We start from the raw sequence: 12671 nt of genomic DNA, 5'->3' as shown, positions 1-12671 counted from the left end.
TCTGACCCAGTATCACATATCTTATGTTCTTATGTCCCATTTCTCTTGAACCCTTTCTACCCCATCTCTAGCTTTCTCATGCCCCCTCCTATCCCCGCCCCCCCCCCAACACTATTTTACATACAACTTTCCTTCCTACACGGCTCTCATGCAACCTCTCTTCTAGCCCTCTCTCTCTCTCTCCCACTCTAGCCCTGGTTCCCTGATGCCTCCTGCAGAATATGTGGCCGTATAGACTTTGGGGAGGAATAAGCTGAAAGAGGCTACATTCACCTCTTCCTTATCTCCTCCCAGCATTTACACCTTTCCTCAACTCTTTCAATATTCAACCCTTTTTGCATCACTCACCTCAGGCAGAAATAGTCATCCCCTGTCATTTCTCTTCTCCACCAAGTATTCACACCTGTCACTTCCCCCACTATTTATCATTTCTCACACTGGCTGCCCAAGCATTTACCACTGCATGCACTCCATTCTCCTTTCATTCCCTTTCCGCATGCCCTTCCTTTCCCTTGGGATAAATCATTATAACTTGACTGGGACTCCAAGTGACTTCATTCTCCTTTCTGCTATCAGCTGAGTTCCAAATCCTGGGAGCGCAGTGATCTGCTGGGCCTGGGGCCACTGTCCACTCTAGCCACTTCTTTAATGTATATCACTTTGATATTAATTTGGACGTTGCTGTATATAAAGAATATTAATCAAATAAAGTCCCTTCTATTCCGGGCAGCAGATAGGTCGGAGCATGGACATGATGAGGCAGGGAGCTACCAGGCTCGTCTCTACCTTTCTATGCTATGTTCTCTGCCCCTTCTCGTCTGTCCTCTGCAGTGCTGCCCAGCTGCCACTAGGACAAGAGGGCAAGAGCTTCATTTTGCACATGAAAGAGCAACCTGTGGCTCCCGAGCCACAGGTTGGCCACCCCTGCTCTAAAGCTGCTGTGAGGTCTGCTGCCAAGAGGGTGTGGTGGACACCACCCCTGGAGTGGCTCATGATGGCAAGGCTGGAACTTTGTGTGAACAGTCCGGTGAGGCTGGAGCAAGGAACGAGGTGCGGGCAGGGCTGAAGCTCTGGAGCAGAGTATAGATTGGGCTGGAGCTCAGGAATGGAGTGCAGGCTGGATTGGAGCTCTGGATGCAGGTAAGCGTAGAGTAGGAATAACTGGAACAGACTGGAGCTGGGTGCAGGTAATAGTGACTGGAACACTGGAACAGAGAGCGGGTAAGAGTGGAACTGAAAGCAGGTAGGAGTGTACTGGAACAGCTGGAACATACTGGAGCTGGGTGCAGGTAATAGTGGACTGGAACAGAGAGCGGGTAAGAGTGGAACTGAAAGCAGGTAGGAGTGTACTGGAACAGCTGGAACATACTGGAGCTGGGTGCAGGTAATAGTGACTGGAACACTGGAACAGAGAGCAGGTAAGAGTGGAACTGAAAGCAGGTAGGAGTGGACTGGAACAGCTGGAACATACTGGAGCTGGGTGCAGGTAATAGTGGACTGGAACAGAGAGCGGGTAAGAGTGGAACTGAAAGCAGGTAGGAGTGGACTGGAACAGCTGGAACATACTGGAGCTGGGTGCAGATAAGGGTGCAAGTAAGCATGGAACTGGATGCAGGTAAGTGTGAGACTGGATCACTAGAACTGCAATGAGGGCAAAACAGACTAGGACAAGACTAACCAGGACCACTGAACATGAAACATAAAAGCCCGAAGGCTTAGTAAGAAGGCCTTGTAAGACAAGGCAGAGAGAGGCCCAGAAACAGGGAAGAGACCTGGAAAGTCTCAGGCTAGGCCAGGGGTCAGGGAATAGGGAGAGGCCTAGAATCAGAAGAGACCTAGGGAGGTCTCAGGCTAGGCCTGACAGATAGAAGCCGGAAGGCCAACAAGACAGACAAAGGAACCAGGAACGGAAGGCCCAGAGGCCAAGGAACAAGGTACAGGAAAACAGGAGTCAGAAGGCCCAGGGGCCAGGAGACATACACAGGAAAGGCTTAGAAGGCTGCAAGGCAGAGGTGGCTAGAACAAGGAGTGGAGTATCACTCGATGCCAAAGCATTGAGGGAAAGGACAGGCAGGAGTTAAGCAGGGCAAGAGTCTTGGTGTAGTGCAGGCAGGAGAGAGGGGCCTGGATAGTCTGAGGGATGTCCTCATGGCGGTTCGCTGATGTACCGGAGGTAGTACAGCAGGCTGGGGCCAAAGTCCAGAAATGTGCTGGAGAGTATGGTTCCAAGCAAGGTCCACTGGGGCCCCCTGCTGGAGGGGAGGCTGAGCAGCAACGGAAACTCAACAAAAGCTTTCTGCTGACACACAATGATTTTAAGAATACATTTTGATAACATCTTTTAAAAAAATGTCTTGTTACTTGAGGATGAATGAAGAACCCACACCAGCACATAAATGTAGGTTATACTAATAGCAGATATAAAGGGTCACCACTGAAAAGTGAATGGTAGTAACAGAAACATATTAGCTAATTTTCTTCCTCCCCTCTATCTTGTCTTTTTCTCCATTGTCTCTTCATATATCCTCTTATTTCCCCTTTCCATCATTTTCCCCCATATCCCCATTTCTTTTTCCGCACCCTTTTCTCTTCCCCTTCCCTCCACCTCTCCTCTTTCTTCCCTCTCTTCCACTCGCTCCATCTGTTTTCTCATCTCTTCCTCCACGCCTCTTTCCATTTCCTTGCTTTACTCTTCTCATTCTTTTTCTTACTCCCTCCTAGCCTTCTGTCTCCTCTCTTGGTTGCAGTGAAGCATGGTATTTATTTATTTAAGAATTTCTGGGTTGTGTAATCCTACATTCTAAGGGGTAGTGATAGCACAGAATGCAGGGGACAGAGTGCAGCAGCTGCTAAGTGCCACCACCCTGCCTGCAGAGCAGCAGCAAAGAGTACGCAAGGCGGCATGGAGAAGCTCTCAGTAAGGACTAGAGGCCAGCAGGAAGAAACCTGACTCAGTTCGCTCTTGGATAGCCCTATGTAAGGACAACAAGTCGAGTCAGAGACAGGGCAGGGTTTGAGCTCTCCAAGTCTCTCCCAGCTGCTATTATTTAACACTGTAACATAGTAACTGATGGGCAGATAAAGGTCCATCCATTCTGCCCTACAAAATGTAACCGTGCAGGTTGCTCCCAAACAGAAATGTTACTGCGGGTTATCTTGGTTCTTCATTTATTTATAATTTTTATATACTGTCATTTGATCTGACATATCACCTCGGTTTACATTCAGGTACTGTAGGTATTTCCTTGTCCCCAGAGGGTTTATAATCTAAGTTTGTACCTGAGGCAATAAAGGTAAAGCAACTTGCCCAAGGTCACAAGGAGCAACAGCAGTACTCAAACACTGGTCTCCTGGTTTATAGCCCACTGCTCTAACCACTAGGCTATTCCTCTTAGAGCCACTAGGGCTCCTCTATGTTTATTCCTTATCCTTTTGAACTCCATTACTGTTCTGGCCTTCTCCACCTCTTCCAAGATGGCATTCTATGCATTCACCACCTATTCTGTGAAGAAATTCTTCCCGAGTTGTTTACCCCCCGTGGAGTTTCATATCATGACCCCTAGTCCTACAGCTTCTTTTCCATAGGAAGAGGTTTGAGTCATGTGCATCAATATCTTTTCAGATATTTAAAAGTCTGCATCATATCTCCCCTAGCTCTTCCCTCCTCCCAGGTATCTCTCCCAAGTCTTTTGGTGCAGACCCCACACCATGTTGATTGCTTTCCTCTGGAGCGCTTTCATCCTGTCTCTACCCTTTTGTGTAAGGATGTCACCCAAGTGTCCCTTACTAGAGTCATCAGAGTTTTTACAGATGCTAGATGTGAAAGGTCAGAGAGAGGAGGCGTGGACAGTGCTCTCTGACACTCCTGGGTGGGAGGTGTTTGGCAGGGATTGTGCTTTCACAAAACTCATGAGCCCACTTTGGCTCCTGTTCTTTTGTCCAGTCTTCTGTTCCGTGAAACTGGCTGAGGATCATGGCTGGAGCCCTCAGGCCTTCCAGGAGAAAGGGAATTTCCTGGGAGTCCAAACAGGATCCCGAGATCAAGAGAGCCAAAAAAGGTGAAAAGTGGTGAAAGGGGAGTGAGTCCCAAACTCCTTGTATTTCACTGAAGATTTGCCTTGAGTATCTGCGAGTGGCTGACTCCAACCAGTGGCTCTGGTTGGAGTCAGAATAAGGAGTAGCAGATTAGGGACATCTGCTTCTGAGTTGCTGCTCAAGAGATTGTCAGCTGGAGCTCTACTGTATCTGTCAGGGAGAGTGTTCAGTTCTACAGAGATCTGCACATCGATTTTGGATTTCTACTCCACCTTTTGGCCTGGATAGCCGCTTCTAAGTAGATTACAAGAGTTGAGAGGCAGATTTTAAATCATAAATCCCGGAAGGTAGGTTTTAGGTGCTAGGTCACTATAAGTGAAGGAAGGTAGCTCTACATGCTAGCTCGTTACAGGTAGCGCACAGCAGAGAGCAAAAAGGCTGAGCCAGTCTCTTCCCTAAAGATGGCTTAGAGCCATGGTGCCAGCTCCCTGTAAGAAAGTGTGTCTGAAGGGGAATATAAAAGGAAAGCCAGGGAGGACCCCTTTCCAAAGAATGCCTGCTTGCTAGGGCATGGTTGGTAAAGAAAGATTTGAAGATTTGCCTTGACTGGGAAATCTGGACTGTTTGCTTTCTTACGATTTTTTTTTTTTGTCTGAATGTGTTGTACCATCTCCGGTGTGCACTCTTCTGACTGTATTCGTCTACATCAGTTGCTCCAGAAAAGGATTTATTCTGAACCCCAGAACGTGACAGTTACTTTGACTGGAAGGTGTCAGAAGACCTCCCAAAAGTCTCAGGGACCTTGAAATTCTTTACCTTTCCCTCCTGTCAGGAAAGAACCAGGGAGCTTGGCCCCCAGCACTCCCCAAGTGAGCTCCAGTGTCAGCCTAGCTAGTGGGACAGAGGCTACGACTGTCACCATGAAAAAGGGAGCTGCTACTGTCAGCTTGGAGCCTAGGCAGAATGCACGCAGTTCCCTTGATTCAGTCCAACACAGAGCTTCGTTCATGCACGACAGATTCAGCAGGCTGTATGGGCATTCTCAAGACCTATAGTACCTAAAGCACTTATTTAACTCCAGAAGCTTCCAGATCTCATGGCCCAGGTTTCTCCGCACCACTCCTAGCCCTTAGATTACCGATAATAACTTCCTAGTTTATGAGCAACCCCTTTGTAAGGCCTCATGATTATGTCATTTGTCAGGGGCGGGCGCTCTGTTTCTGCCAGTAGGCTCCGTAGAGGAACTCTGCGTTCTGTCTGCTATACGCACGCCACAGTGCCCACCCGGGGCCTAGAGGGCAGGATGCAAGCCTAGACCACTCAGGGCCCACCACAACCTTTTTTGCCCTTACAGCTAAGATGAAATACTAATTATGCTGGTGCATAGCATTGTTATACAGCATTGCACACTTGCAGTTAGTAAAAAATCATTTAAATTTTTTTTTCTCATAGTTCTGTGTTGCACATGAGTCAGGACCTATGAAGATTAGATCGGAGCATGAGATCAAGAACTGGCTCTGAAATTATGGAAAAAAATAACATTTGTAATTAAAAGTTATTTTTAAATCCTGATGTGTTATATTACTGCATTATGTACTGATAGGACAAATTACTAAGCACCACGTCAGGGTGTGCATTAAAGTGTTTTCAAGAATACCTCATGCATACCGAGCCACAAGTTCTACCGTTAATTGTCTTCACGACCGAGGACTTCATGGAATGAGTTAAGGTACCTATAAAATGTTTTGGGGTTGTTTTTTTTTAAACAAGATTTACTGATTTCGCAGGAATTGTTCATTACTAAAGTTCTGTCACAGACTTGCCATCTCCTTGCAGGATGTTTACATTTTGTGCGCTCTTAAAATTAATCTCATGATTTATACAGATGGATAAAAATATATTCTAGGACATAGCATCACGTGTGCTTTTAAAGAGATCACATCTGTCATCTCGTGGTGCGACTTCCTTTAATTGAGCTGTTACCCTTCAGCTCTCGTGTATTCCCAGCTCCTCTTTCTCCCTTCCACTCCCTCCATTAATCTTCTGTATGTTTGCTTTGTCCCTGTTTTATAGTCTGCTATGTTAAATTTGTATCCATTTTACTTGACGTTCAGTTGATTCAGCTGAAATTCCAGTGGTACCAGGATACACAGAGATGTCATCTGGAGGTACTAAAGGTGCTTTGCCAGTGCTCTGAAGGAGCTCCGTGCATTGTCACACGATGCAGTCCGACACATGACAGTTTATCAGTGTTCTAGTAGCCGGACTGGGTCTGAAGTAAGCTGGGTTCTTTTCAGTTTGTGAAAACCTCTGTTTGACCAACATAATTGCCCAAAGTTGACAGTGCACATGAGTTCTGAGACCACCCAAAGCCCTTTTATTTCCAAATATTCTTATATATTTCCTTTAACTTGTATGATGAAGGCACCTAAATGGTGGTCTCTGAATTATTCTTGTCATCCAATAAAAGGCATCACGGCTTGCAAAGAATGCTTATTTTGTTCTCAATTACCTGATAAATAAATGCTTTATACCCATGCTCTAGCAGTCATATGTAAATTGATTGAGAAGCTTCAAGGCGGAATTACCTGAGAGAAAACTCGTCGCCTTGTTGTCATGGCTCTGTTTGCGCAAGCAGAAGGGGCTGTCATAGTTTTCCGGCACTGATGGGGACCTCTCGCTGAGCAGTTCCATCAGCCTCCGGCGTCGGCGGAAGTTCATCCGGAACTGGTACAAGAGATTGCTGTCCACAAAGTGGTGCTTGTTGGATACTGGAAAGCAAAAGACTCGCTAGTTCAGTCCGAACAGAAAAAAAAACCTTTTCAAACTACACATAACTGCTGGAAGAGCACAACACCAGTGCACATTTAAAGTTCTCAGGGCTCAAATCTGGCCAGCAGAGGTGCTTCATCTGATCGATTACAGTTTGTTCGGAGATACAGAGGAAAAGACCTCTTCAAAGTCAGTAAGCTGGCGAACAGAGAAGTTATCAGGATAAAATCACCCAAAAAACTTTAGTTGAATATTCAGTGGCACTTACCCAAGTAAAAGTGCTGCTCAATATTCTCCGCTAAAGTTACTTGGCTAATTTTGTCACTCATCAGGCTACTGAATATAGTAAAGTAGTGGGGTCAAGCAGGACTTGATCTCCTTCCCTACCAACCCTCATCCACCCAAGTTAAAAATACATGTGGTGGGGCCCCAATGCCTCTTCCTCCCACCCCTAAGAGAAAACAATGATGAAGCCACTCGATCCTCCTCCAATCCCTGTTGAGACTTCTGAACAAGTGAAGGGGCCAATCAGTGGGCGAGAGGAGTGAATAAATGAGTATTAAATGCTAGTACAGCTCTGAGCATTTAGACTGCAGTCTCCTGGGACAAGGCAGGAGCCTCCTCTTCCTCAGCACCTTTCAGGGTTGAGGATATGGGGTAGGAATCTGATGCTCCAAGACTTTTGAGTTAGGGGATGTGATATGGGGGGGGGGGGGGGGGATCAGGTGGCATTGCCTGCCTTGTTGTTTTCTTTGGGGGCTGGACAAAGAGTCATTGGGGAGCTGCTTGCATGCTACATTTACTTTTAACTTGGGTGAGAGATGGTAGGGAGGTCATACTGGCTCACTTGATATGTTTTTTTTTTTTCACATGGGTGGGGGTGATAGAGAGGGAGAATGGGCCATGTTTTTTTATATTCTACTTTGCAGCACTTCAAAGCAGGTAATGTACTTATTTCTCTGTCCCCAGGGGGCTCACAATTTAAGTTTGTATCTGAGACAACAGAGAGTAAAGTGACTTGCCCAAGGTCACAAGGAGCAGAGCTGGGATCTGAATGCTGGTCTCTGCAGTTTAAAGCCTTAGCCTGCTGCTCTAACCCTTAGGCTAGTCCTCCACTCCCCTAACCAGTGTTAGCAGGATAACTTTATCAGGCTAGCACTGAATATCATCAGCACTATCTATATAAAAACTTAAGCCTCGCCTCGAATGTGTTACGATTCCTCCCGTAGCTGTGCCACAGGAGGCCTCTCACCTTCTCTGGAGGCCGCTCCGAAGCCGGGGCCTCGCCTGAGTAATCCTTCGGATCTTGCTCCACAGCCTGGGAGGCCTTCGGTGTCAGCAGGGCCTACCCGAGGCCTACTCCACTGCAGCCTGGATGCTCTGGTGTGGGCCACGCCCTTCTCCTAAGGGGCGGGCCCACGGCTCTTCTCCACTCTTGTAGGGCCAGAGAGGTTGGCCCATCTGGACTCCTGCCAGGCAGATGCCTGCTCCTCGGGCTTTCGTTCCAGCTGGGTGTCTGGTGTCTTGTACATTCCTGATGTTCCTATCCCAGTCCTTTCTCCTGACTGCCGGTGTGCAGAACCTTGCTTTGGACTGGCGGTGTGCAGCATTTTGTTCCTGATTCCTTGTCTTTAGTACCTCGTTCCCTTCCTGTGCTGGTCCCGCTCCCGCGGATGTAGGACAGGGTGGTCCGTGACCAGACCAGTGGTTTTGGCTGTGTAGGGCACCCTGAGGGACCGTGCCAATGACTGAACCTTCCAAGTTCCTGAGTCTACGTCTACAGTCTACAGTTCCAGAGTCTTCATCTTCTGTGCCTGAACCTCCGTCTGCCCACGCCCTGAGTCCGGCCTGCTGCCTTTTGCCATCCCAGCGGCAGGTCTGAAAGGGCCGGGAACAGTCGGAAGACTGTTCATTACCAACATTCCATAGTTGGTTCCAGAGGCATGCAGGTCCGGCTGGGGGTTGGGCTGTCTCTCACCACCCACCCTGACACACGCTACACCTACCCTTGGCATGGTTCTGATCCACCTGGGATTGTGCCAGGGGCTCAAGGGCACACTCCCTCTAAGGGGGACCACTCTCCCAATGCTCCCCATAACAGAATGCCCCCCTCATGCCATCTCTTTCTTATCTCGATACATTTTAACTGAGTAATGACTTGCCAGGTTAAACTTTTGCTGCAGGAACGTGGGAAATGTAAACCTCTGTGTTTGTCCAGCTAACATTGTGACAAAGCCCTTTGAATTTCAGCCTCCTGGTATTTCAGTCTCCTATTAGGACGGAGCATATTCAGACTAAATTTCTTCCATCACCAACCATCCTACAGCAGTTCCAAGCTATGGAACTTTAGGCCGAATGGTGCTGAGCTGACCTCTCTGTCTCCAAACACAAAATCCTGCCCCTCCCCCCAGTTTCCGTCTGCTATATAACTTTTGACAGAGTGCTGTAAGAAGGTGAAAAGGACTTAAAAGTAAGAATCGCTCATACCTAGAAATAGAGGGGTAGATTTTAAAAGGTACGTGCAGGCGTCCATGTGCGTGCGCTACCCTCATGGCTCTGGAAGAGAAGGTAAAGCAGATAGGTGTACAGGTGGTATTCTCCGCCATCTTCCTAGTCAAGGATAAAGGCCCAGGCAGGGTTGCTTGCATTCTGGAGATAAATGAATGACTGTGTAGATGGTGTCGACAAGTGTGTTTCAGCTTCCTGGGCCATGGGATGATGTTTCAAGGACAGCTGAGCAGAGATGGATTCGCCTGTGGAAGAAGGGGGTTCAGTGTCGTCCAGAACAAACTCGCAAACCTACTGAAGAGGTCTTTAAACTAGGATCGTTGGAGATGGATGAACAAAGTAAAAGTACTCAGGGCGGTAAATCTTTAAACACTTATAGAGAAATGGGAAAAGGGAAACATCTCGAAAGCTATGTACAATAATGCTCATAAATATGGGAAATAAAGTCCCAGATCTAGCGGCAGTCTTGGAAGAGGCTAACTTGGATATAGTGGCAGTCACAGAGACTTGGTGCACAGAAAACTGCGACTAGGTTATAATTATACTGGACTACAATCTATACAGGAAGGACAGGGTAGGAAGAAAGGCAGGAGAAGTGGCACTATATATTAAAGCAAGAGAACTGTAGGGCTTATGAGGTAAAGTGAAAGAACATAGAAAGGAGGACTAGACCATCTATTTATATTGGCGTAATATGCAGACCTCCATTGCAGGCAGAAGAAATGGATAGAAATTTAATGGAGAATATTCACAAAATTGCTATAAAAGGCTAGGCACTATTGCTAGGTGATTTCAATCTGCCAAATGTTGATTGGGACATTTCTCTCATGGGCTTGGGGGTGGGCCCTGAGGATGCTGACTGGCAGGCCAAGAAACAGTACTGAATTGTGAAGCAGAGACATGGTCAGGCAGGCAGGGTCGAGGCAGGTGGATTTTGTGCAGAGCCAGGTGTCAGGCAGGAGTCTGGGCAGGCAGCAAACAGAAGCAGAGACATAGTCAGGGAAGAGTCAAAACCAGAAAACCGCAACTGGAATGACTACTAGTTCAGGAACAAGGAAAGAGAACCTGTTGCTTAGGCACCAGTCCAGACAACTGGGCCCCCCTTTACGTTGCAGCAGTCCCCCGTCCCCCCCAAACTGGTGAGTTACTGCAGGGCCTATTGAAAGCAACTGGATGCCATGGAGAAGCAGGACACCAGGAGCCATGCTGAGTGATCCCCGGCAGACTGGAGGATCGCCGACTATGAAGCAGTGGCCCATGGTCGGCAGCATTTTACAGTGCCCCCTTTTAAGGCCTTCCCCAGGGCCCCTTTTCCTGGGCTTGTGGGGAAACAGTCAATGAAATTTCTCAATCAGTACTGGGGCATTAAAGCTCTCCACTGGCTACCATGACCTCCCTCGGGGCCATAATCTTTCCAGTCTGTCAGGTAATAAAGTCTGTCTCTCACCATTTTGGAGTCGATTATTTCTTTGATCTCAAATTCTGAGTCTGGGATTAATGAGACTGGTGTGGGAGCTGAGAGTTTCCTGGAATATTTGTTGAGAATCAGTGACTTAAGTAGAGAGATGTGGAAAAGTTAGGGATACGAAGAGTTAAGAAGAAGAAGAAGAACATGCCATACTGGGTCAGACTAAGGGTCCATCAAGCCCAGCATCCTGTTTCCAACAGTGGCCAATCCAGGCCATAAGAACCTGGCAAGTACCCGAAAACTAAGTCTATTCCATGTTACCGTTGCTAGTAATAGCAGTGGCTATTTTCTAAGTCAACTTAATTAATAGCAGGTAATGGACTTCTCTTCCAAGAACGTATCCAATCCTTTTTTAAACACAGTTATACTAACTGCACTAACCACATCCTCTGGCAACAAATTCCAGAGTTTAATTGTGCGTTGAGTAAAAAAGAACTTTCTCCGATTAGTTTTAAATGTGCCACATGCTAACTTCATGGAGTGCCCCCTAGTCTTTCTACTATCCTAAAGAGTAAATAACAGATTCACATCTACCCGTTCTAGACCTCTCATGACCTTAAATACCTCTATCATATCCCCCCTCAGCCATCTCTTCTCCAAGCTGAAAAGTCCTAACCTCTTTAGTCTTTCCTCATAGGGGAGCTGTTCCATTCCCCTTATCATTTTGGTAGCCCTTCTCTGTACCTTCTCCATCGCAATTATATCTTTTTTGAGATGCGGCAACCAGAATTGTACACAGTATTCAAGGTGCGGTCTCACCATGGAGCGATACAGAGGCATTATGACATTTTCCGTTTTATTCACCATTCCCTTTCTAATAATTCCCATTCAGTTGCTTTATAATTTGGTAGAGTAAATCGTGAGGTGAATTTCACAGAGTTACTTTGAGACGAATATTTCTAGTGCTGAGCCAAATTTATCTCCTGGGGCAAACTGAGGCACAAGTGTATGTCTCCAGTCTGCACATTTTTTTGTATTGGTCAACTGCTTTCCTTAGGAGAATCTGATTGTTCTGCCAAATCTCTTGCAAACTGGATGAGAGCAGAGCCGGCGCGTCCATTAGGCGAACTTCGGCGGATGCCTAGGGCCTCTATTGAAACTGCTATTATATCATTAACTAAAGTCCACTTGGAAGTTAATAGTCATTGTAAAAGAAATGAGAAGAGGATTGAAGATCAAGAAAATAGATTAAGTTCCTATGAAAAAAGACTGGAATCAGTAGAAAAATTACAACAGAATTTAGTAGTGTCAGAGAATATCCAGATGAAAAAAATGGAAAATATAGAGAATTCATTAAGGAGCTTGAATATTAGTGCTCAATTTTCCAGTGATTAAAATGCAACCAGCAATGGATTTATTTAAAAGCTTTTTGATAAATAATCTTAAAATTCCTAAGGAAGCTTTACCTTTAATTACTAAAGCTTACTATTTACCTCAGAAGAAGCAAGAAAAATCTCAGATGGAACAAAGCGAACAAAATCAACATAATTTAACAGATATATTGAAAATATCACATGATGATGAAGTCTCACACAGGGGAATATTACTTGTAACTTTAGCATTTCTAAGTGAAAAGAATACAGTGTTTAGACTTTTCTTTCGAAATCGAAATTCCTTATTTTACGGCCAGAAGGTGTGGCTGTTTCTGGACATAGTGCGATCAACTCAGGAAAGGAGGAAAAAAATTTTGGAATTGAAATCTGAAGCTTTAACAATTTGTTCGAAATATATGTTATAATATCCATGTAAATGTCTAGTTAAATTTCAAAGTAATACTTATGCTTTCTTAGAGCCTACACAATTACGTTCGTTTTTGAATGCTCACTTAAAGTGATAGAGTCAGCACAGTAGGTATATCAGCAAAGAACTCCCAGTTGTTAAATCCTCT

At 46.0% G+C, this 12671-nt stretch overlaps 1 protein-coding gene across 1 annotated transcript in view; it reads right to left on the bottom strand.

The window, feature by feature from the left end:
* DEPTOR (DEP domain containing MTOR interacting protein) overlaps positions 1-12671 on the bottom strand; it is a 236511-nt gene that overhangs the window by 106988 nt on the left and 116852 nt on the right. Inside the window, 1 exon segment of the mRNA XM_029591951.1 lies at positions 6624-6806. Coding sequence (XP_029447811.1) covers positions 6624-6806 — 183 coding nt within the window.

Source organism: Rhinatrema bivittatum, chromosome 2, assembly GCF_901001135.1.
Source record: "Rhinatrema bivittatum chromosome 2, aRhiBiv1.1, whole genome shotgun sequence".
Classification (NCBI taxonomy): domain Eukaryota; kingdom Metazoa; phylum Chordata; class Amphibia; order Gymnophiona; family Rhinatrematidae; genus Rhinatrema; species Rhinatrema bivittatum.
The sequence above is the reverse complement of the archived record's forward strand: the minus strand, read 5'-3'. Positions and strand labels throughout refer to the sequence as shown.